At 31.2% G+C, this 27,395-nt stretch overlaps 1 protein-coding gene across 1 annotated transcript; it reads right to left on the reverse strand.

Moving 5' to 3' along the window:
- Nucleotides 1-451: 451 nt before the first annotated feature.
- Nucleotides 452-27,395, reverse strand: Abcd3 (ATP binding cassette subfamily D member Pmp70). The gene is made up of 15 exons (XM_088236848.1): nucleotides 26,834-27,395; nucleotides 22,419-22,676; nucleotides 19,126-19,195; nucleotides 14,449-14,546; nucleotides 14,070-14,250; nucleotides 13,782-13,851; nucleotides 13,510-13,604; nucleotides 12,693-12,810; nucleotides 11,979-12,073; nucleotides 11,696-11,897; nucleotides 9,423-9,555; nucleotides 9,162-9,336; nucleotides 7,977-8,150; nucleotides 6,250-6,354; nucleotides 452-3,614 (listed from the first exon to the last, which is right to left on the reverse strand). The coding sequence occupies exons 1-15, from the start codon at nucleotides 26,941-26,943 to the stop codon at nucleotides 3,480-3,482; spliced, it is 2,019 nt and encodes a 672-aa protein (XP_088092974.1). The 5' UTR covers nucleotides 26,944-27,395; the 3' UTR covers nucleotides 452-3,479.

A 27,395-nucleotide genomic window follows, 5' to 3' on the forward strand; every position in this document is an offset into this window, starting at 1 on the left:
GTTGTAATTCGGTGAAGGTTTTTTTAAAAATTGTAATTGCTTATTCAATAGACTTTATAATATAATATTAATGAAATATAAACTTTTATTTATCGACCAACATTTCTTAAAACTTACATTTCATTATTTAATAAAAAAATAATTACATTAAAATTAAATTCATCTTTTCCATTATTAAAATATTTTTTTTTCTAACTTCGAATGTATAAGAATCTAACAATTGAAATAATCAGCCGCATTCACTTCCAGGTTGGCGGACCTAAGTAATTAGATTAAAAAAATTGTATTAAAATAACATTTATGTCAACTACTCTCTTATTTCTTCTTCATCGGCCTTTCGGCATAAGCCTCTTCTAAGATCTTACATTCTTTTCTATTCCTCGCTTACTATACTCGCAGTTTTTTAATATCTTTTAAGTCTTTATTTAAAACTTGATATAACTGCATATTATTTTTATTTTAGGATGAAGCAAAAGATTATGGTGCCATCAATAAATCGACCGTTGTCAAATCTATCTACGAATGATACTGAGGTGCCTTCTGCTAGTGAAAGTTCAGTAATGAAAATATAGTAGTGCTATCTACAGATAATACTCCACGTAAACTAAAACGTCAAATCATCAATTTACAAGAAATTGCAAAATGACGTTCTTTATGTCCAAAAAATTGTTTAAAAAAGAAAATTGAGTCTATAATAGAAATGCTTACACAGCTTCGTGAAAAACAACTAATAACACAAGAACATAATGATATTCTTGAAATATGTGGCGCATCTGCTGCTGAGTTATTTAAAAGACTGTGCCATCAAAGCAAAACATATTCTCCTAACCTTCGTTCATTCGCATTGACGTTGCACTTTTACTCGCCGAAGGCATATATGCTTATGTGCGAAATACATTTAATACATGTCTTCCTCATTATAGTACAATTAGGAAATGCTATAGCTCTGTTAATGCTTCTCCGGATTTTACTGAGGAAGCTTTTAAAATTTCACAAGCAAAAACTCAAAAGTCTGAGAGCAAAGAAATTTGTAGTTTAATATTTGATTTAATATTTGGTGTACCAATGCAGTGCCCTATGCACCATTAGGTGCGGAAAGAGAATGTTGTTAATATTTGACAAAATGTAAATTCGTCAATTAGAAGAGTATGATGGAAATAGTATACATGGTTACGTTGACTTCGGTGCAGAAGTTACTGGTAACGTTAACGAGCTAGCAACGCAGACTTTAGTATTTTTACTAGTTGCTATCAATGAGAGTTGGAAGTTACCGGTAGCCTATTTCTTTGTCTATGGGGTTCCAGCAGAACAAAAGGTAAATTTAGTACGTTTGTGCTTAGAAAATTGCCATGAAGCTGGTATTGAAGTCGTATCGATTACGTTTGATGGATGTCCATCAAACTACGGAACACACTAGAGCAAAAAAGTTTTTAAAAATGGTGACGGTAATCAAACAAAATGGCAATATTTTTCAGATTTGCATACTTTGCAAGAACCATTTCACTTTGCTAATAAACTGACGTGTCGGCACATATAATTTATGGATCAAAAAATTAAAGGAAAGTTGGGCGTACAACTGTTTAGTAACAGTGTATCAAAGGCTTTGGAATTTCGCAACAAAGAATTAGGTCTCTCAAACTTTCTAAATTCTGAAGCTACCGTTGAATTTACGCAAATAATTAACAATTTATTTGATATTTTCAATTCCCACAAATTCCCTGATATAGACTACAAACAGCCAATTAATGAAAAAAAAAAATATTTTGCTTTCTAGGATTCCACATTTGAATATTTAAAAAAATTGGTAACGATTGATAAAAAGAAACTCATACTGAAACAAGGTATGTGTCTTAAGATTTTGCATATGTATTGCCAGTATGAAAGCGTTCTATTTGAGACTGGTCGAAAGGGAAAAAAGTTAAAAATTTATACCCATGTATAAGATAAGTTAGGACTATGATCTACACGTAGAATTGCTGTTTTCGGCAATCAGATCACACGGAGGATTCAACAACAACCCATCCGCATTGCAGTTTAAAGCAGTTTATAAAAAACTCTTGACTCACACGAAATTAAGAAAAACCCTTAAAGGGAATTGCTTTCCTTTAGAAAACATTACGTTATTACATTGTTTTTCATCTGTTGACCATATCAATTTAACAACTAAAGGATATAAATCCAAGGCTGATGAACCTGATAGAGACATGACAGATTCGCAGTTTATAGCTGGTTTTGAAGATGATTTGGCATTAACTGAGACTGAGAATTTCCTACAAAGCTGGCTATGTAGTCCGATTTTTGCACAACACTTGCTTGCGAGGAATATCAAGGTGCACTCATATCAAAAGAAAGATACCATTTTCATAAATTTATTATATTGAAAGATATAGGTGGTCTTATATACCCTTCAAATGAAATAATAGACATTTGTATGAGAGCGGAAACAATAATTTAAAAAAAAGTGTTTCCCAAAAAGAAAAGCAATAGTTTTAGTTTAGTAAGGCTCTTAGTTTAGTTACTGAGACCATGAAGTCGTATATAAGAAAATATATTTTTTCGTGTCTTCATGAACACATATTCCATCAATCGCCATGCAGCAATAATTTGGACAATAGAATAAAATATCTTGTTTGTAAAACTACGATCAAGGAAACAAAACGACAAGTATATAATAAGTTAAACCTCTTTAAGGGGCAGTAAGTTGATTAGTTTTTTGTGTATTATTTCATTAATAAACATAGTTTTATGAATTCATAACTGCGCGTTATTGACCTACTAAAACCTATCTTTTACTAAATACTAACCTAATACTTGAACTAATTACTTACATTTACGCACAGACATCAATCGTGGCACATCACTATTCAACTGTAACATCTATATACGAGTATCAGTATCTATAGAACATCTGCTTACACTTGGCATAATGGACAACAAGTGATGCGGCCGCTCTATAGCTTGCTTATGTATACTCTAAGCTACGCACCTATTTAACCAGCGCACCTGTCATTTAATGACACGAAAAACAATCGAAGAAAAATATGAAGAAATTGTACAAACAATCTAAAGAAAAAAATAATTGTTAAATAAATATGTTACACTTATATGAAAATATATTACAAATTATTATTATGTAATTTGACAGATTACCGAGAGACCACTGTAATATTTTCTCTAACAAGATAAAATCAATTTTTATTGCTTTGGAATTGTGGCAATAAATGAAAGCTATTACTTCAAAAAGACAATAAATTCAACTTAAATTTATTTTTAGAATTATAAAAAGTATAATATTTTGCAGCCAAGAATTGCAAAAAAAAAAAAACATTTAGAATGACTTATTTAGAAAATTTAGGTAGGAAAGTAAAATGTTATCTGTTTTAGCTGCAATTAATTCACTTAGAAAAACCACCAAAAGAAACCATGTGTGTATAGTGTATAGGTATATTAATGCTATGAGCCAAATTCGATGGATTGGTCTATGAGCCGAATTCATCTGTATCTTCTGAAATCAACCCGAATTTGAAGTTACCCCTTCCGTCCATTTTGAGATAATAATCGTGATGAGTCCATAGTGATTTCCTGTGTGATACTGTGAATAATGAAATCCCCGCCTGGAAATGTGTATAAAAATACAATATTACATTCACATATTAAATCATACAAATAACTGCAACACTAAACAGAGATATCTTAAAATACCCATTCAGAAATAAATGGCTGCTGATTAGTGAAAAGTTCTTCCATAACAAGTTTTGGGAATTCAAAGTACAGGGTGCGGCGTGGGAACTTCCTTATTTTATAAAATCATAAAACAAAAAGTAATGGAGATATCATTTTTATTCCTTTTCCTTTACATAGAGGTACATTTAAAGTTTTTTTATTAATTTTTGAAAATGATATTTGAAAAAAAAATAGATACACAATGATACAGCTATAATATAATTATTATTATTTTATTTTTTTTGCACCACTACAGGCCAGGAGGCCTAATTACAGTGGTGAATTACATCACAGAGCACCCAGGCTTGAGAAAAATCACATTTTAATTTTTGTGTTCTCACCGGGAATCGAACCCGGAACCTTCCATGCGTGAATCAAGCGTCTTGACCACTACACCATAATAGATACTTAATACCAGACTAAATAGAATTTATTTAATATATACAATGTGTCATAAGTAAAGTTATATTATACAAGAATATAATTTTGAAAACAAAAACATAAATAGGTATCTTGCAGGTGGCCTCCGTTTTGGTCAATACATTTAAAGAGTAGAAATCGGAAGTTTCGGTCCACTTTGTCTAGCACGTCTGTGTCTATGTTGGCAATAGCAGCAGGAATATTGTTTTTCAGCTCACCCAGGGTCATTGGACAATTAGTATACACCAAGGATTTGAGATATACCCATAAAAAATAGTCGCAGGGTGCTAAATCCGGCGAGCATGCTGCCAACTGAAGATCGCACCTCAAAGAAATGAAACGTTTGGGTAAGTGTTCGCGAAAGAGATTCGTTGACATTTGTGCCGTGTGAGCCGTGGTGCCATCTTATTGGAACCACAATCCCTCACATCCATTTCTTCAAGTTTCAGAAGAAAAAGCTCCTCAATCTGGACATAACGCTCAGAAGTGACTGTAATTGTCTTATCGTACTCTTTAAAAAATCACGGGACAATAATGGAAATTCGGGATAATGCACACCAGTCACACGTTCTGCATGCGGGGGCTGCTCATGAAGTTCTTGGGAGTTCATACCACTCCAATATCGCATGTTTTGTTTATTTAAGCATCCTGACCGATGAAAGTGTGCCTCTTCACTGAAGAACACAAGGGTGTCATGAGGCAGGTTTTCACAAACCTTTTTTGTGAAGCAAAATCGCGTGGATTAAGATTTTTCACTACTGCCAGTTTGTATGAATGAAATTTCAGGTCTTCATGAAGAATTCGCCTCTGTGTCAGAAATTGTGAGAGTAGTTGCATTTTTGCATGCAGATCGCTTAGAGGATTTCGAAATCGCCCGCTTAACTCTCTCGACGTTTTCTGGTGTTCTGGTGGTTCTTGAAGGTCCTGGTTTCTTTTTCCACACAATATTATTAGTATCCATAAACGCTTCCACCCACTGAACAATCAATTTTCGATCAGGAATACGACCTTCAGGTGCGATATTAAATTATTTCCTGAATGCACTCTGGGTTGTAATGATCAACTGCCATTGGAAAAGTAATTGGCCATGGCAAACGCATGCTCCTATCTCGTTGACTGCATGGTCGTAACTAAACTAGCCGCACAAAAAACGTTAGGCTGTGCCATTTCGAATGCGTACAACACACTCTAAGGATTAATGGTTACTGTGTGGCGCGCGTTTCAAATAGGGAAGTTCCCACGCTACACAATGTATTATATTTTAAGGGATATTAAATTTTGATCTACAGGGCCATTCTGATATAAAAATACCTAGAAAATTATTTATCAAAAAGTACTCAATTACATTTGCAATATCCAGCGAATGTATAATGATGTTATTATTATTTTCTGCACGCTGTTTTTCAAGCACCATTGTTATTAAAATATTCCGATTTCATAAAATCCAAAAAAATATATTATTCTGTAGATCAATACAATACATGTGCCAGCCAGGATTTGTAGACGGTATCACCTGTTTCATGTACCAATAAGTAAAACATCGTATGTTAAAAATGCTTTTTTTCGTAGGACTTTTTCAATGTACAATACAAAATTTAAAAATATAGATTATACAAACATCACTCTGTCAGATTTAAAATTTACACTAAAAATGTATTATGTAACTTAGTAGACATTATAATAATAAATATGTACATCTCCCCCCCCCCCTCCTTATCCTCTCTTCAAGCATTTTTGTCCTTATCCCGCCCAATTTACAGTAACTTAATGTTCTTAAAATTAATATTTAAAAAATCTTTGATTATTGAGTACTTGAAAATAACATTTTTATATGTATAAATTGTATGTATTTATTTGATATGTAATATATATATTCTTTACTAACTTTGTATACTATGTGGAAATCTGTTATTAGTTCTGAGTTTATACACTATATCTGTTTGTTTACTAAAAATATGTATGTAGAACTGTTGATTTCCCTAATAAAATAAAAAATATGGAAAAATGAAGAAAAATAATACTAATTGATTATGTATTTTTGCTTCAAATACATTTTAATCTTTAATATTTTGGATATATGTGATATATGAATAAACAAATGAATACCTTTTTGCAGTATTGGTACATTGACCCTTCCACATCCACTGAAACAGCACTGGTACACTCGTCCAAAATGGCAAACTGTGGGGCATGGTAAAATAGCCGAGCCATCTAAAATAAAAATAATATATTTAGTGAGTAATGTCACATTTTCATAATATTCATTATAGAAAAGGCGAGTGATATATTAATACAGAATAAGAAATAACCAGTTTTCATAATTTTTGTGATAATTACTATAAAATTTAACTCATTTTCTGCGGTGCTCACATTCATCAGTGAGTGCCTATGACAGCACTACTACGCGGTGCTTACAGCATATGCGAGTAATTTATTATCAAAAAGTGTTTAAACTAATAAATAAAATATATCAATTTTGAACAAGGGGAAAGGGATAAAAGACAAATTTAAATTCTTCATCCTAAATGATTTTCTAAGATCTAATTGTATAATAAAGATAACCAATCTTGAAGATGTCGTGAAAGCGATGAAACCAGTCACTGATCATTCCAAATTGGTGGATAAAGTGCTAATAGTATAAAACTGATAGCAGACAAAATTTGGAAGGAAATATTACTAGCAACTTCACCGGAGTACAAAAATACGTCTTCTGAAGCTACTCATGTATATGAATAATAAAAAGTAAATATAATCAACTAAACAAACTAGAGAGCTAACAATCTAAACTCGGAAAACTAGGTTTAAAGTGAGAGTTAGGAGAACTACAGATTAAAAATAGAGAAAAACAAATTGAAAATAAAGAGTAGAAAAACAAAAAAAAACTTTTTTGAAGGCAGCATAAAATTGTTAGGATCTCTTCCAGCTGACTTCTTCCCATTCTTAGGAGCCATTCTTTCAATTCAATGAGGAGGTTCAGTACTATGGGAAATCGGTTGTAAAAAATGTTTTCTTACACTACGTAGCATTTAATTGTACAGCGAAGTTCCTCAAAAATGTACAAAAACAAATTTAAAAATTAAATACTTAAATATAAGAAATGTAACACTGATTTGAGTCTACTGAACACTTTATTTTATTTTTATAAATATAAAAACAAAAATTTCGTGACAATTGTTTCGCCTTGTTAGGGCATTTTCAAACGAATGTGAAGATTAGATGGATTGAATCTCCGAATCAGTCTTATATTATTTTATTTTTATTTTATTAATTTTTCACGCCCTTAAGGCTTTTACATTATAAGTTTAAATATGGAGTTCTACAAAATAAACACCAAATCAATCAATAAAAATGAACTACTTTGAAACATCACAGGTTCAGCTGAACAATGACAGACAGACAATGACGTTATATGAGAAATATTTCCAGTTTCCTGGTAGCCTTGTTTTCCAAAATTTAGCTTGTTTTGACAGGTATGGTCTCCTTTCAAATGCCAGGAAAATTCACCGACTTGAACTCGCGACTTCACGGGCGGAGTGATTTTATAATTACAAAACAAAAAAAAATCATAGCGATGATAATACAATACATTAAAAAGATACTATTTTTTTTTACTATTGATAAAATAGACAAAACAGACTATTAACAAAAATAAAAAACACTGAACTTCCTCATTAGGAATTTATTTTTGGAAGAGTTAGCAATCTTTTGAGGTAACTTACTGTAGCATCGTGGTCCTATAAAGCTTGAGTGTCTTTGGGTAAAAAAATTCAATGCGACAATCTTCTATTTCTACAATATTTTTTTTAAAAGTCTCGATCTATGATTAAACTTACAGCAATTCGTTGTTTTTCTCCACCAGATAATACATCCAGCCAATCTGCAATGGCATCCCATCCTCCTTCCCTCGTTAGCAGATAGGAAAGCTGGACCAGGTCTAAATATTTTAATAGCTCCGCATCGTTGCGGCCACGCCTTGTCATCTCCAGAAGAGTGTGTGGATAAATAACCTTAAATTAAATATCATCATGTATAGACGGATACATTTATTAAGAATCGTGGTGATATTTTACGAGAATTAAAATTCCCCTCTACTACTTTCTTCCACGCCGAGAAATGACATTGGCTTGTTGTGATTGATGTTCGTGTTTTGATGCGCATAATTTTGAAAGGAAAAAAAAGGAAAACGGTTGAAAAAAACCCCTAAAAGACTATAATATAAGCTTAGCTTGAAAAACGATTTGTTGCCCCCCCCCCCCGCAGCACTGATTAGACTTGCCCAGGATCGTGAAGAATTCAGAATGATGGACGCCAACCCCCGGTAAGGGCGGCAAAAGAAGAAGAAGAGTTATTCAAACATTATCTTAAATTTACATGTGTTTGAAAATAGTGCGGGTTTTCTTGTTCATAGTAAAATTGTTGTCCCAATTTTAAAATGAAACTTTGACCCTCTGTTTTTATTTTTAAAAATATTTGAAGACGTCAAATGCTATTGACTTTTTAGTGAATATAATAAGTAACATGAAAAAGTTGAAATACCAATACAACCTTAATGCACAATATTCTGTAAATATTTTATAACATAAATTCTTTGCCCCGTCTTCCAAAATAATGTGTTTCAACTTGGAGATTCCGCACTATTAGCACTTTCTGTTACGATATTTGATAGTATTTGTGGAAAAGTTTTACTGCACGATGCCATTTTTACTGAATGACAACAACATGGACATGCAACGCCGTAAGTGGTAGAAAAAAGAACAATCGGGAGCGATTTGTATTCAGCCAAAACATAACGTCTAATCGTTCGGTCAGGCAAAATGAAAAATGGCTCAGTTTCGTTTAACCATTTTATAATTTTCCTAGACAATATGTAATCCGCCTGCAACATATCCATCTTGCACATTTTGTTATGTTAGTTGTGAATTATGTGACATGTGTATTTATAAAAATAAAGTAGCAAAAAACAAACACAATGTAATAATATGTAAAAAATAAGTGGTGAGAAAATATGAATAGCATACCTGATCACGAAGTGTTCCCAGAGTCATGTAAGGACGTTGCGGTATATAGAAAAGCTTTCCGCGAGGTGGTTTGATAAGAGTTCCACCAAACATGGGCCACAGTTCTCCCAGAATACGAAACAAACTTGATTTTCCACAACCGTTTGGTCCACAGACAAGGACATTCATTCCAGATCTAAAAGTGATGATGACAAAGAAAGAAATTGAGATGTCAAATAGTAATTCAGTGCAATAGCAAATATATTAAGACATGTTGTTTACCTGACTTCAAAACTGAGATCTTTCACTAAAACATCACCATTCGGAGTAACTAGTGGAACTTTGACAAACTTGATAACGTGGTCTTCAAAGATGATTTTTCCAGAGTTTGGAATAAGAGGTAATATTGTGTCATCTGCAAATGAGTTTTATTTTACCAAGCATATTTAATAAAGTATAGAAAATACTACCTACATCAATCATTAACAGTACTTATAATCAGGATGATTATTTACATTGTATTTTTTTAACCTTGTAAAAAACTGTTTAGTCTCTCGAGAAATTATTGAACCGCCAACAGTTGGTTACCTTGAGAAGAATAGACTATGTACAGTAATGGATTAAGGTAAAAATTAATTAATTTATTAATATTATTAAGCTGCTGTTTTTTTTATTGGTACCATTATTTTTTATACCTGTATGAGGTTTTACCTTTACAAATAATTTAATGAATATCAAAGAGTTAACACATTAGATTGAAATTTTTACTATGTTACGGAAAAAGTTAAGAAATTGAGCGTGTTACAAAAACTTTTCATTCTTACTTTGGTGTCCCAAAAACTTTTTTCTAGAGCTATAGGAAGTTAGATTTGATGCGTAAAAAAACTAAAAAGTAATCGCTTAAAATGGTAAAAAAAAAATGGGATTGAAACAGATTGCCTGGGTGTCATTTTCTTCAATGAAAGTTAATTTAATATGCTTGGTTCGGATGGAATCTAGTATTTAAAACGGAGATCTGAAGAAGGATTAAGCGCCGAATGTCTTCAGTCAAATGTGAAATATCTTGCTGGACAATGATCTGACACTTTACTGGTGGGACATTTGGAATTCATTAATGGTACTGAAAAAAGTTTCATTTTTTAAAGTAATATTTTTTTCTAATAATATAATTCATAAGTAAAAAATAATAAAAATAATTGTATACAAATTAATTTTAGATCAAGGAATTTCTGAAAATGAATGAGATTTCAACGCTGGATTGGCCCGGAAACAATCCCAATTTCAACCCAATCGAGAACCTGTGGCATGTAATGGCAATGGAAATAAACTCATCAAAGCCTCGGTCAAATGAAAACTTAAGACAAAACCATTGAAATCGTATGGTACGAGTATTTGATTATGTCAAAAATTTTGAAGTCATGCCGCGGCGCATCGAAGAGGTGATAAAAAATAAAGAAGGAACAACCAAATACAGTATAACTCCGATTATCGAAACTCCAGTCATCCAGATTGCCAAATGTAACGATCGTTCTCAGGAAATAAAAAATAAAGGAGATGTTATAATAACAAATGAAAAAGGGCGCTGGCGGCCGGCGCGTTTCTTCATCAAAGCAATTAACTTTGCTGGGCGTGTTTAAGTAAGTTTTTATGTGATAACATCTAGTACTCATTAATCCGGGGAATTGGAGTTTAGCCGTGTTAGTAATTAATATTTCTCATTAACTAGTAACATATATTTGTAAAAATATGTACTTTTTTATTTAAATTAAATTATATGAAAAGAAAAAAAAAATCACAGAAAAAAATATTTTCAGGTTAATAAATGTTTTTTATTTTTAGTTTACCTTATTAGAAACCAATCATTTTATGATATGAAATTGAAAACTATCAATAATATAAGAAAAATGGGATATAATAATTACAACAAACCAACCATTTTTTGATAGTTTAAAACATTTCGATGCTCGCTACTGTATTATACTGTAAATTCTTAATTGCGATTCAATGCCCTTAAAAAATGTTTACGTTAATTTTATTTAATTAATTTTAATTAACAATATAATTTCTTTTATGTAATTTTAAAAAGGAGACACAGTACAATAAAAAGGATGATGTTTTGGATCGAATTTAAAAAATTGAGATGAAATGTTAGTTCATCATTATGAGCCTGAATCGAAACAAGAATCCACGCAATCGCATAAAAAGATCACACCACCCCAAGATATTCACAGTATCGCAATCGGTCGCAAAGGTGAGAGCTACTGTTTTGTGGGATTAAGGGGTATCCTGTTGATTAACTACTAATAAAATGGGGAGCAATTAAGAGTGACTGTGAAGGAGAAATGGAATGGAAAATTGAGCAAAAGTACCTCGCTTCTCCAGGATAATGTTGCAATGACTGCTCTTCACAAATGTGGCTTTCAAATAATAAACCACCCTGCCTACAGTCCAGACCCTTGCCCGTTCGATTATTATTTATTCCCAAATTTAAAAAATAAGTGGTGGGAAAAAAATCTTCTACTGCATTATGTAATGTAATAAGTTTAAAATCTCACCTGCAGTTCCATTAGTAAGTTGAGGAGATCCATCAACCATTGTTCTTTCATATACTCCATTGTTCAAATCCTTCAAAACAGTCATTAATTCTGTTACTCGGGATGTGAGACCAGCTAGTTTGGTTAGTTCTCGCCCCGCTAGTACTAGTCTTCCTATTGCCTCTGCTAACTTTACTAGCATGCGACCATATGTATAATAAAGCTGCAAACAGTATTTACATAATGACAATATTATGTAACACTGAAGAATATAACTTTACTTTTAGTTAGATAAAATACTTACCGTAAATCTAATACTTTTATCCGCTGTGAGAATTTTGTGATTAGGATCGAGGAATGGAACAGAGACGGAATAAAATCCAATAACACTTGCAAAATCTGTAAAAAAAAAACCACCAAAATTAACAAAAACGTTTAATTTAATTTGTTGTTTAATAATGACATCTGTCATAGGTTTATATATGGACACATCATAGCTTTCTTATTTTTTTTAATATTTCACTTCCGATTGGACCCTAGTTAAAGGTTTGAAGTAAATATTGCTTTAGCCATCTTTTCATTACCAATGTCTTCTGGACCGAGAGCTATAGCCAGATGGCTGCGAACATGTCAATTAAAGTAATTTTTGTTATATTTTTTTATTCATTGATTGAGTTCTGTACACTTAATTGCTATTTTCATTTCATAATTCATAATTCTATAATTCATTAGGAGTTATCAGCCTGTCGTTTAGAAGTCGAGATCAGCCTATTATTAGATAATAGGAAAGAAGCTTTTGCTGGTGTGCCTATTTTAGTACACACTTTGTCTGAAATTTTCTTCTTTTGGAAAATCATCTTTGCAGTTCTTAAATTGTTTCTGGCAAATCATTCCAGTCTGTAACCATTCTCTTAAAGAGGAAGTTTTTTTTCGGGTCGAGATGTAATTGGTGCCCTGGTTTGATTTCTTAAAAGCTTACGGCATTATTATGAATACTTTTAATTATTTGAATACTTACATTTAGCTACAATATTGTCAATAACTCCCATAAATATTCTGAATTCTAAGAATTTTCTCAAATGTTTTGTCAATTTGTTGAAACTAGCCATTAGAGTAAGCCTCTCTCTGTTATTTCCCTGTGAAAAACGGAAACCAATCAGATCAGTCATAATGATCATTTGCAATAATATACATAAAGGCAAGATACACTTAATGACTGTGAAATATAACCCGAGATCTGAGGCATGGTAAGCAAATCCAGTAACCACTACACGAGGCAGACAAATACTTAAAGAATGTTATTTCAATAATATTCTATTTATATTCACATATGTATTTTGAAATGTATTTATAAATGCATGTGCAAAATATGTACCTATAGTCAGGGTCTACAAGAATATAGCGTATTTGTGAATATCGACCAGCTAATTTATATCTAAACTCAACCGGACAGCGTCACATCACACAACTGTATTCCTTCCGTGCGCCTTTTACCCGACCCCGACTATAGGTATATAATATCTCAATTTTACTTTTTTTCAACTTTAGGTATAGATCTAAATAAAGAAAACTTTACTCTATTTAAGTTAATTACATTTTTTGTTTAAAGAAAAGAATACATCCAAAAATATACTTTTATATTATAATGTCATCAATGGTATTTTATTGTTTCATTCCATAGACCAAATTTACATACATTCTAGAGTAAACTTTATCTAGTTAAAATTTGTGCATGAACTGGACAAACATTAAGAAATAGTAAGAATGCCATACTTTACAAAGGAGGGATTAATTTTTGAACCCGAAAACATTTTAACAATATTTATTATACTCACTTGATAGAAAGCAACTTCTTCAGAGTTTGTTATCAACCTAGAATTAATATATCTAAACTCTCCTTCCAGTTTTTGCTCAGTGACTGTCATACGAGCTGAAGAAGAAATGTATATTCCATTAGCAACTCATTTATTGCAGATTAATATAATTTTAATAGCCAAAATGTACTGACCCAGATTAATAATAATAATTAGCATTTAACAAGTTTACACAACAGAAAAACAAGTGCAAAAGAATGCATTTAGAATAAAATGTTAGTTGAATACTTTACCGGTAGGTTTTCTAAGATGAGTCAGTAAAAATCCTGAGAACACCATGTACCCCAACATCATACTAGGAGTCTATAAAAATATACAAGAATATAATAATTTGTTTTTTGGCAGCCAAAGTACAAAAAATAAAATGTCTGTGGCAGACAAAACTGTTTGTGGTAGCAGATAGTTTAAATTTATGATGAAGATTAGTGCGTCTCTATTTTGAAAAGGGAAATAAATTTGTGGTTAAAAATAAAATAAGGGCTTAAAATCTGAACTGTTACAAAAAAGGATTTTATTCTTACCCCTCCTCCCAGACTAACAGTTAATCTATACACATAAAGGAATATATCGAGAATCGGTTTGGAAATATTACTGTAAAGGTCAGTAACAGTTTCACAGAACTTGTCCACATCTGTAGTTAGCAGTTGATCAGCATTGGATATTCTATTGTCTAAATTGGACATCTTGTAGTATGTGAACCCCCTGTAATTTAAGTGCAAAAATTAATTCAAGGATTTCAATCGAGGCTTTTTCACTTTCTACTCGAGTTTTAAAAATATTGCTTTTTAGCATATGAAAATACTTTTGATTTGAACAAGGAAAACCGGTAGAGGAAAAAACTAGTCTCAGTATAATCATTGTAGTATGTAAATTTTTATGGGATAAATAAAATCAACTTACTTTAAATATTGGTGATATAGATTATGAGTCATGTTTGTTCTGAGGCGAAGTTTCAATTCTCCGATACTCCATTTCATGATATTGTTAACTAGAGAAACCTGTGAAATTTCGATAATTTATGTGAACTTGGCAACATGAAAATAAGTTTAAAAGGCACCAAGGTAATTTTGACAGATTTTGAGTGTATTTCAAATAATTTTTAATAACTAGCAGGCAACAGTCAGCTCGGCCCTTCGGGCTTCATATAATCGGCTCTATGGGTCTTGTTTTATCGGCCCTACAAGTCTCCGTTGATCAGCCCTTCGGGCCTCAGTTTTTTGGGATCTCGGATACCTAATTATATCGGCCCTTTGGGACTCAGAATTTATTTTTGCTGTTCAGAGCAGTCTAAATGTAGTAAAGAAGAATCTCTCACTTAAAATATTGATACCAAAACCACACAAAATTAACAGATATATTAAAGATCCATACAAAAAGTTTGAAAAGTGACAAATCTGCAATTTGAAATAATACCAGTCAGCTGTCGCCGATTGTCACATGATTCTAAATCCCTTAGGGTTTCAATGAGTCCACTCTGCGGCCCTAATGTATCTGTCCTCTTGACATTATTAAATCAACGATTGGCTGGATCAGTTGATTGGCTCTTAGGACCTTGGTTAATTAGGATTTCGGATGTGCTATATTAATTATCTATTATACTATGTACAAATTAAATTTACTTTATACAAATTAAAATCAATATTCATTAATTTTGGTACTATATACGTTATCCATAATAATGATAAGAATGTTATTTAGGATACAACTGAATTATTTTTACAATATGAATAAAATATTTAAATTATTGGTATTTATAAAAACATTCTTGGAGTCATTGAAATTTTGTCAGCAAATAAAAATATTCCTGAATTATAATTGAAAATCTAATAAATTTAAAGTAAATGAAAATTTTTATCATTCTCTCGTCTTAAAAAATAAATTGAGAGGTAAATATTGTAATAATAATACAAATATAAAGAAAATTATCACTCATAACTCATAACACATTGAAAAAACAATGTTTTGAGTTAGTTCAAATTTTTGCAGACAAGTACTGGATTCAACCCCTTAGGGAGATGTTAATAGTCATATATTACAACAGAGATGAAGAACGTTTTAAGTAAAGGAATATGGAAGTTTAGGCAACTACAGGGCTTATGACCTGTCATCGGCTACATTTATTTGATTATCTGTTCTAACAGTTTTAGCTTACGAAGATTAAATTACTGGGCCAAATTTTCACCACCAAAAATGTTAAATCCAAAATTCTATCAGCCCGGACCAGGAAAAGCAATATTTGATTTACCTAAATATAATACCAATTACTGCCTTAATTATTTTGTGTATAGGTCCTGCATCTGTTTATCATGTAGATATTAATAATATAAATTTAAAATCAATAAAAATATAGAATTGACTTAGATATACATAAATATGTAATACATACTTATGTAATAGGTAATAAAAGTCATTTTGGATACCTCTATATATATATATATATATTGATGTTTTTTGTCGATATTTCTTGATAAAACTCCATAGTCAATGATTTTGACACAATTATAAATAAAATTATCAATGAAACTTCTTGGTTTAGTTTTACTTTTTTTTTTTTTTTGACCAACGAGCGTTTTCGCCTAAGTAGGCATCTTCAAGACTGGTGAATTCTTTACAACGTTTACAGCTTTTATACTATTCTTAACATATTTTGGAGATAAGAAGATTAAATAAGTACTTTAACAGAGGACAGAAAACATAAATATTTACAACTAGTTTGCTAAACAGTTCATTTTTGGGAGTTTTTGGACCGAAATTGAGATTAAGCATTTATTATTTAAAAGGTGGGAAAAGGACACATGGCGAAATACAATAGAGTGGGAAATACACATTTTAACAGTAGCACAATACTTTGATTTTTTGACAGGGAAGTTTACATACCTATAGATGAATGACAAAATATTTCAAGATACATACTGGGATAATACATTTGTTTATGGAATGAAGTAATACATTTTAATGGTAAATTTTATGTTAGTTATATTATTTTATTTGTAAATAATTCAATCAAACGAAGCGTAATTATATATTAAATTAATGGTTTAAGTAAAAGAGAATTCGATAATTCCAATTGCTGGTTAATTATTACTGCATTAAGTTTAATTCTATTCATTTCTAATGATTCTAATTTATCTCATTGTTTCTCTTTGTTTTCAAAATGTAGTAATTTAATATTGTTTTCGCTGTCAAAAGTATGGTTTAGCAAGTTTAAGTGTGTTGCAAAGTTAAATCAATCATTTTTTATCTATAGGAGGCAATATGTTCTTTGAGCCTTGTTTTTATTGATCTACCACTTTGACCTATATATGTACCTTCACAATCATTGCACTTTAATCTATAGACTCCATTATTATCGAAGGTTGAGATTTTATCTTTATTACTAACAAGATATTGTCTAATTGTTTTTTATTATAGCTACATTTTTTTTTTATTATTTTTTTTTTTCAATAATATTAGACACCAAATTAAAAATGAAATCTACACGTTTTTCAAAAAACAACAGAACAAACTCAATTATTGGGAATCACAATCTACATTGAAGAAAACCGACAAGGATGAAGAAAAAGTTTATGAAGAAACACCACAGTTCTTTGATAGAACTCTACTTTACTTAAACCATTAATTTAATATATAACTACGCTTCGTTTGATTGAATTATTTACAACTAAAATAATATAACTAACATAAAATTGACTATCAAAATGTATTACTTCATTCCATAAACAAATGTATTATCTGAGTATGTATCTTGAAATATTTTGTCATTCATCTATAGGTATGTAAACTTCCCACTCAAAAAATCAAAGTATTGTGCTACTGTTAAAATGTGTATTTCCCACTTTATTGTATTTCACCATGTGCCCTTTCCCCACCCTTTAAATAATAAATGCTTAATCCCAATTTCGGTCTAAAAACTCCCAAAAATGAACTGTTTAGCAAACTAGTTGTAAATATTTATGTTTTCTGTCCTCTGTTAAAGTACTTATTTGATCGTCTTATCTCCAAAATATGTTAAGAATAGTATAAAAGCTGTAAATGTTGTTGACAATTCACCAGTCTTGAAGATGCCTACTTAGGCGAAAGCGCTCGTTGGTCAAAATAAAAAAAAAAGTAAAATTAAACCAAGAAGTTTCATTGATAATTTTATTTAAAATCTATATATATCAGGGTGTTCATTAAACCCTGTCACATCCGAAACCACGATGCTCAGTATGAACAATAAACAATAAGACATATTGGTACATTAAAATATTTTTTAGAACGAATAAAATTTAAAAAAATTAAATATAAAAAAAGCAAATGGTTGCTTACTTCTGCAGGGTAGAAACGAGGAGGGGGAGGGGGAGTCTGATCCCCTTTGTTTTTTTAAATATTTTATTTTGAAAAAATTTCTTTGTCCTAAATATTATATTAAATATGCTAATATGTCTTCTTGCCCATACTGATCATTGTGGTTTCGGATATGACAGGGTTTAAAGAACACCTGTATATACCTATTTACAACATATCCCAGGCTCAAGTGACCGGCCGCTGTCATATGAAAATACGTAAAAAAAATATCGACAAAAACCTTCAAAGGGGGTGGTCTACCCTTTTTTAAGTAAAAATATATATTAAAAATTTTTTTTTTTCAAAATTTATTTTATTTAGTCCTATGATTAACATAGTCTAATACAATATTTACATCTGTCGGCCTCGTGGTGTAGTGGTCAGCGCGTCGGCCTACCATGCAAGAGGTCTCGGGTTCGATTCCCGACATGGTTGACATGAAATATTTATTTAAAAAGGTGTTTCTACACTAGAATATTTCATGGTCCCTGGACTGGCACCTGAACCGTAAGACTGATCATCTTACCTTCATGTAACAGAAATGATCAAGATACGCTGCGATTGATGTACCAATGCAGTGCCCTATGCACCATTAGGTGCGGAAAAGGAATAATGATATTTACATCTATACTTTCATATGACAACGGCCAGTTATTTGAGCCTGGAACAAATTGTATATGTTAAATTTTATTTTTGCACCAATAGTACATTTCACGATAATAGATGTTAAAAAAATGTTTGTAATTTTTTTTTTCTTTCAGAGTTATGTTTTCTTCAAGGCACTTACACTAGTACATTGTTATTAATTATGAGAAAGCCTGTAATAATTGGAGATTTATATATATATATATATTATTTATATATATATATATATATATGTATATATTTATTTATTTAACTTTTTGTACATAATGTTATTTGTACATTGGCGGGCTTATTGCCAAATGGCAATTTCTTCCAACCAACCAATAAAATAAAAGTTTTATTTTTATAATTCAAGTTACAGAACATATTCAATAGAAAAAAAAAAAAGATTAAAAAGTGAAAAATATATAAAAATAGAAATAAACGTATTTGTTTATAAATTACCTTAAATCAAAATATATAGATACATGTATAAAATGATTCATGCATTGGCCTCTAAATAATAATTAAATATTTATTAAATACAACCAAAGCTCTTTCAAAATTTGCTCAAGATATAAGTCGCTAAATTATAAAAATAATAGAACAATTGGAAAGTTTACTCACTACTGGCATACCAAAGAAATATCTCAACAATAATTTCTTAAATAGCGGTTTGTTCATGTCAATAATGGCACTAGAAAAGAAAAATAAAATTATATTGTATTGTTTATAAATTATAAAAATGAATTACTATGATGAGTAAATGAAATTGATGAAATACCATTTTAAAATAGGTACCAAGAAAAAATATTTATTATATTACCTTTTTTTTAATGGAAAATAGAATAAATAATAATCATATAAATCTGAGAGTAAAGTAATGGATACAGAAAATCAACGTAAGCCTAAATCCTACAACACAGTAGCCAAATGAAAATGACTTAAATAAAAAAAATGTTTATTGATATTTTAACTATTGAATGTATGTGAGTATTTAAGTAATAGTATTTTTCATTTTTAGTATAAATAAAAATAACCAACATGATTAAATATTATTTTAAAAAGACAATATTGCAAAAACCCATGTCAAACCAAGTGATTATAATGTTCTAGAGTTTTCAGTACTTAGAGACACATTCGGTCAAATAAATACCGGGACTGAACCAAAAAACCAACAACAAATAAATTATTTTTCCGAATTTATTGAATCTCCCTCAAAATAGGCTCCTTCTGAAGCGATACATTTCAAACGAACAATCCAGTCATCCATGTACTTTTTGTAGCCATACTCCGGAATCACCTTGAATTCCCTCTGCGAATTTTGTTTCATGTCTTCAATAGAGTCAAAACGAGTTCCACGAAGCAGTAATTGTTTTGGGAACAGAAAAAAGTCACAGGGAGCCAAATCAGGAGAATATGGGGGTTGTTCGATGACAATCCTCGAGTTTTTGTTAAAAAATTAAATCACAATAATGGCTTTGTGAGACGGTGCATTATCGTGGTGCAAAATCCAAGAGTTTTTCTTCTAAAACATCTCAGTGTGCATGACCTTGATTTTCGAGCAAATTTGATGTGGTTTTTTCCGTTTTGGCTCATTGGGCATACTCATAAACCCATATCTCGTCACCAGTTACGATCGCTCTACAAATGTGGGGTCCATTCTGACTCATTCATGAAAAAAATTCCGAGCTTTTGGAACAAGCCGTGCTGCGATGCGTCTCATGCCCAAAACATCAACCAATATCATTCAAACCGATTCGTGACAGATGTTTAGTTCATGTGCAGGCTCTCTAAAGCTATATTGACGTTTTTCAAGCACCGATTTCTTTACTCGGTTGATGTTGTCTTCAGTATTCGACATTGAAGGACGTCCAGGATGAGGCGAGTCTTCAACCACATCATGATCCTTCTAAGATCCTAACTCAGCTTGCCTAATTTACTAGACATTGGGTTCTCAACGTCCTGGACATCCGCTGCTAACTGTTCGTCGGCAGTTCATGTCAGAGCAAAGGATGCGAACCTGACTAGGAGGGATACACAGGAGCTGACAGCTGATAGAAATGCCTGAAGACTCCTTTATGGACACCATATGCTTCAACTAGGGAGTGGACATGGAATGATAATGATGAATTTTTTATTCACAAGTAATTAATTATTTTGAATACAATATATTTTCCATTTACTTAACAGTGGATAGGGCATTGACCCGGCCCATCAATCGCAGCCTGGACTGATAGTTACAATAATTAATCGTCAAACAACGCATTAAATAAATATTTATATTTTCCCAGCTGAAAATTGAACCCAGGACCTTATGACTTCCTCATTTAATTCCACAATAACAAAAAAAATGTTTCCTGCATTGTATTACACATTAAAGTCAACTCATATGAATAAATTACAATTTGAATTAAAACTTTAAATTGCCGCTTGTTTCGTGTATTTTAGGCATATTACAGCTAAAAGAATGGATAAAGTATTCTTTTCAGATTCATAGAAATGTGAACAATATTTTTAATTTTCTAAATCGAATAAATAAGTACATACTGGAATTGAGTAAATAAATATATTATTTGTTAGTATATTATTGTGTTATGAATTTGATGTTTTTGTAAACGCCTATTCGCTTTTACATAAAAAAAAACAAGCAACATTTAAGAAAATAAAAATAACACAAAACATTATGTACATAATTGATTAAAACAAAATGAACACATACATGCAATACTTATAAATTATAATTCACGCCTAAAACATAGATGTTAAGTAGGCATACCAAAAAAATATGAATGTGAAGTAACAAATAAGTAATGAAGTAGTCAATTCAATTATTTTATTGCGAGTTGATTTAGTAGACTATTCATTTTGTTTTGTAATATTTATAAGATAAATGCTTACATACCTATGTAATTATTGTCATTAATTAGCAGATAGTTGAAAGATAAAAAAAATGTGGGTGACACATTGAGTTTTATATATATTTATATTTTAGGAGCATAAAAAAGTTGCTCTTAGAAGATTTGATAAAAAGCAGATTTTGACTTCTGGTGACATAGTTGGAAACATGAAAAGAAATTCATCGCAACAGAGATAGGACATCATATAGCATTAAGTATTTTGAAAATACATATAAGGTCCCACTCCGTTTTACGTTTCTCCAATGAAGACAGATTGCTCTATTTTAAAATAGGAATAATCACCACTTGGCAATCCGAGTAACCATGCCACTTTTCTTTTTTTTTGTTGAGTTTTATAGAATAAAGACCAAATTGGAGAAGCATATTCTAGATGGGGTCGAGTAAGTGCGTAGTAAAAAGTTTTGATGGTAATAATGTTTTTGAAGTGCTTCGTTATTCTATTGATTCAACCAAGAAGTCTGAAAGATTTGTTTACAATATTATCAATATTGTTATTGAGACATAATAGGTAAGGATTTTGAATTATGCCGGATGAAAATAAATTTGATTTAAAAACATATAATGCAACAGTATATCCAAATACAGACCCAATAATAACAAAATTAACATTTTCAAAGAATCGAACAGCCTCACCATTCCGAGTTGTAACTAAATAAGCATTTTTTGTAATTATTGCTCTTTGACTACTGACAGAAACATGTAAGAAAAAAGCTGTGAGAATTGATATACTATTAATGTTATTCCACACTACTCCATTGTTTCAGAATTAATAATAATTTTCCAGAATATATTGGTATTTTATTTTAATATGGGCTTTGGAAAATCACGTACATGTTATATTATAATATAGTAAAATTGACATAAGGAATGTTTTAATATTATGCATGTATGAATAAGTCTAATAAAACGCGATAAAATGAAGATATTCAAAATATATAAATAAAAAAAACACGTATGTAAAATTTTCAGATAAAAGAACATTGGACAAATAATTGTTACCTTTCAATAAGCGTCCCATTCTGTATCATCCAGAGATCACACATGGTTCTGGCAACCAAAGACGCTGCCACAAGTACTAGAAAACCATTTTCTTTAGACCAAAAGCCAGGGATCATAATATGGAAAAGTGTTTTAAACTGGGAAAAGAATTTAGCATCTACTTGAGGTTTTGACTTCTTAGAATTTTTTTCTACAATCATGTACTGAATCTGGTCTTCTGGCTTCGGTTGGGGAGGTTTATTTCTTCTCGGGCTGCATCTGTAAAAGAAAGAAAGTACTTTACCTGCTTTTTTACAACAATTAAATATTTGCGTTCTTGATTAGTTTCAATTTTGGGGCTCAACGAGTTGTAAATAACTCAGAACTAGAAAATGGGAATCAAGTTGAGGTAGAGTGTGGTTATGAACCTCGGCCTTTTGATCCGTGAGTCCACAACTCTGGCCACTGTACCACAACCTGATTCAAAATTGATTAATTTTTTTGTTGATCAAGGAAAATCTATTCGAAAAAAATTGGTAGTAACAAAATGTTTTGTTCATGTATGGTACAGATCAGTGGCGTGTCGTCCATACATGTGATAAATTTCTCATTAAAACAATATTGACTTCCGGTTTTTATAATACCTTACCGAAACAACCTTGTTTAAAATTATTTTTGAGTTTAGCATTTTTTTTCATGTATAAAATAGCTAATCGCGATAACTTTTACATTTTTAACTCCAATATCGCGGTCTGAATTATTATTTTTGTTTTTTTCATTTTTAGTTATTGATTAGTCTTTACAACTCATAATCCCTAATATAGCCGCCCAGGGAAGCAATAAATGTGAACTTAACCGCGTTGCTAATCAGGAAAATAATTGCAATTGCCCAATTGAACCTTTACTGAAGAGAAGTTTTGGTGGTTTTTCATTTAATGAAAAGGAATTTTTTTATTGTTAAAAGCATATTTAGTTTTATGGAATTTTTTAAATCGGCGTGCGTGGAAAGTGTGCCAGGAAACAGTGCTGTAGCGTTTTATCCTCTCTGCCTACCCCTTCGGGGAAATGACGTGATGGATATTTAGTTATTAGTATAAGACTTTAAACTAATCTGAGAAATTTCCAATTCTGTAATATTATTATCACTTTGTCTAGACGAGCGACTCCTAAAAGGTATTTCACAGAATCCTGAGGTTCGGGCGCGGGAAAATCGACGTAGAAAACAGAAAAACTGTGTAAATATTTCGTTTTTAATTTGGATAATTTTAATTCAAAATACGTTTTACGGGTTTTAATTTTGTCAATTTACATTTTTACAATCGAGTTCTTTTTTTTACTATTTCATAAAAAAAGTGACGAATAATAATTAAGGTTCCACAGACAAAAATGGAAACTGCTGTTCTAAAACATCGATATTATGTTTATCAAATAATCGAGTTGTGGTCCTGTGGCTAGTGTCTCGGACTCACGGATCAAAGGTCCGTAGTTCAGACCCCACTGTACCCCAACTTGATTCCCATTTTCTAATAGTGAGTTATTTACAACTCGTTGAAAATGGCCCTCAAAATAAAATATTTGGATAAATCATAAGAACGCGAATATTTCTTTATTAAAAAAAAAAATGATAAAAAAAAAAAATCAAATAAAATAATACAGATTTCAAAAATATAAAAATGGTGTATTTTTCCTTCCCATGACCGCATGCCCTGTTTCAAAAGTCACCGCACGCTACTGGTACAGATAGTAGGTAAGTACTGAGTATCTACTGGTGGACTTTACATTATTAAATCACATAATTTAATTTAAATTACCGAATTTTGTAAATTGAAATATGACGACGCACAATGTTTGTGAATTTAACATTTTAATGTTTTTGAAGAAAAAACCATATGAGTACAATGGATACCACAATATTAAATGCATATTTTTTTAATACATCTAATATCTAATACACTAATTTTTAAAAAATGTATTAGAATGAGATCAAACTGGGTTAATTCAATGCAGGAAAAAATACGATTTTTGATTATTGTAATTTATGAAAAAATATTTTGTTTTCAGTTTTTCTGTTTAGGCATCTAATCTTATCCCTGTTGGTATTCATATGACAACATAAAATTATTAAAAATAAATAGCGATACTTTGAGGCAAAGGTGGAAAATAATATTATACTGAAAACATTATTCCAAATAGAAAAATGACAAAGGCGGAGAATGAATGACCTTTGTAGCTAGAGAATATCGACTATTCATGGGCACATTAAGAAACATTTGTTTTGTATTTCATACTCGTAAATGCATAGACAGGTGTCCTAAGCTAAATCTAAACACTATTTCGTAATTTAAAAGTCTGGATTTCATGCGACGCTCCCAAAATAACCCAATTGGACAACTGAATTGTAATTAATACTACCAAGTGAACGTAGTTATGCAGAAAGCAGCCAGTCCACAATTTTGAAAAATGAGATATTGATGTTATCAGGTTGTTCAGTTCTGCTAAAAACAGCCAGACCACTTTCATACAAAAAACTGTATTAATCGCTTTCTGAAAATGGTGTTGATTACAAAAACGGCTATCTCAATTTGCAGAAAACACCCACAGTACCAGAAAAATCTTACAGTACTTTAAGTCATTAAAACTGGTCAAATACGTAATTAGATTTATGTTAATTTAAAAAAATTTTTAAAAAAAGATGTATTCATTGTTTATCATTTGAAAGTCAGTCAGTCAAAAACATTTAAACTGTTGTGTAGATATGATTATTAACCCATTTCACAAAAGTACTATTACCTCAGTTTCACTTTTCTATGGTTTGCTGTTTTCTGCATAAATACTTTCATTAGTGAACGACAGTTTGACTAATCATTTCTTAACATACGTCTGTTCAATATTATAACGATATCATAGTTTATTTCACAACAAAACCACCATAGTATTACTTTAATGCCTTTAAAACATATAAGTTTTTCTTAAATACTTGTTTCTTTAAATAAAATGAAAATATTAATTTGGATATATTTTATTTATGGTGATACATGGTGAAAATTAACATAGCCATAGATTATAACATCAATTCCTTATTCGTATCCAGTGGTGTATATGGCAGTGCACTGGTACTCTGATTGCAGCCTTTTAACAATACTTTATACCCAATATACATGAAGGCCAGGCATGGCAGGCAAACGGACTAACCGGTACGCATATTCGTATATACCTGACGCCTTATTCTTTCGGGAAGCTTCATTATCACTCGGAAATATGTCTCCCGTTCAGGATGTTCCAGAATTACCCGGGCACTCGTTATCAATTGGCACTGTTCAATTTCATAACGCCAAACACTCGCCCGTGTATTGCCTGCTAATGTCACTCAACATGAACATTCTTGTTTTTATTGTAGTTGTTAGGCTAGGTCATAATGACTTCATTTGGAATGTTTAGGTTATTATGGGGGTGGAAAAGGCGTCAGATATCGCCGTCCAACACGTCTGCTATCGACGAAGCCACTTTGGGTCGATTCCGAAACATCCCGAATGAATCACGCAATTACTTAATGGTAAAAAATGTACTTTAAATTGGGTAAAATATTTATAAGTAAAAAAATTGCTATTAAATAAGCTAGCTGCTAATAAATTAAATGAGAGGTATTTGCCCTTCTTACAAAACACAGTACTTGCATACTGATGAAATGAATATGGCATCTAAATTTGTTGCAACAGAGAGGGAAAACATTTTTGAGAAGGGAATATGGAAGTCTAGGCATTTACAGGGCTTATGACTTGTCATTGGCTGGTTTGAGTGGCCACTTTACACACTGTGTAATGTGTAATATTCACCATTCTGCGTATGATTAAACATCTACATTTACTCAACTCTTCCATCTGTTGATTTTAGGAGGAAATTCAGCCTTTCTACAAACATTCGGACATACTCAAAACATTGTTGAAAATAGCATCTTTACTGATAAGTTTATTTGTTTGTTTATGTAGTATTCTTGCCTTATTTTATATTGTACATAAGTAATTATATTAAAAACTAATAAACAAATTGAAATAAACAGTTTGACATAATTTTCCGACATCAATTTTAAATCAGAAACCGTAAGATAAATCCAATCCTGAAAAATGTTTTTAATGAGAGTAAAAATTGAACTCCTGACTGCATTATGCCTAAGTGTTCAGTTTAGTATGCAGTTGTAGTGAGGTTAGCCATGTTTACAGTTTACACCGTGACATCTATAATAACTTCATTCAAGCGAGAGGCAAAATTAGATGATCAGCAATTACCATAAAACAAAATAATAAAAGGCCACCTTACTGAGATACTTCGAGTTATTTATATAAATTGCATAACTCAGAGACATAATTAAATATGAAGATTGCGAAACACTGCCATTTAAAAATAAGATTAACATATTTATTAAAATGGTAGAAGCTTACCTTTTTTCGGAGTATCCATTTTTCAAGTACCAAGCAGCAAAAAGTGCTGATATGGCGCCAACTGCTTGAAATTTTGGATTAACCACTAATTTGCTGAAATTCGGAGCCATGTTGCTAGTGTTTTGATGGAAAATTTATTGCAACATCGATATCACAACCTAACACAACACGCAACCGGTTCCGCAATGAGGAAAACAAAAGTGAACTCGAAACCAGAGTCTGCTGTTAAGCGTATTGGTCACGACGCTGGTGGCAAGTCCAGTGCTAAAACTATTGTACTCACAATTATTCCTAATTTCTACTGAATTGACAAATAATGAAACATGTCACTATCTCTCGATTACGATTTGATGCCTGAAACTAATCTGTTATCTTGCTATTTAAATCTGACACATTGACTTCACACATCACACATACTTAATAGGTAAATGCTGATATTAATTGATTTATATAATAGTAAATTTTATTAATTATCAATAAATTAAAACTAAAGCGACGTGACCGACGTAGAACGACACGTAAATTAATTATCACAAATTATGGAATTATAAGAATTATGCTC

The sequence above is a fragment of the Micrasema longulum genome, unplaced genomic scaffold, assembly GCF_059751315.1.
Source record: "Micrasema longulum isolate JH-2025_06_02 unplaced genomic scaffold, ASM5975131v1 h1tg001613l, whole genome shotgun sequence".
Taxonomy (NCBI): Eukaryota; Metazoa; Arthropoda; class Insecta; order Trichoptera; family Brachycentridae; genus Micrasema; species Micrasema longulum.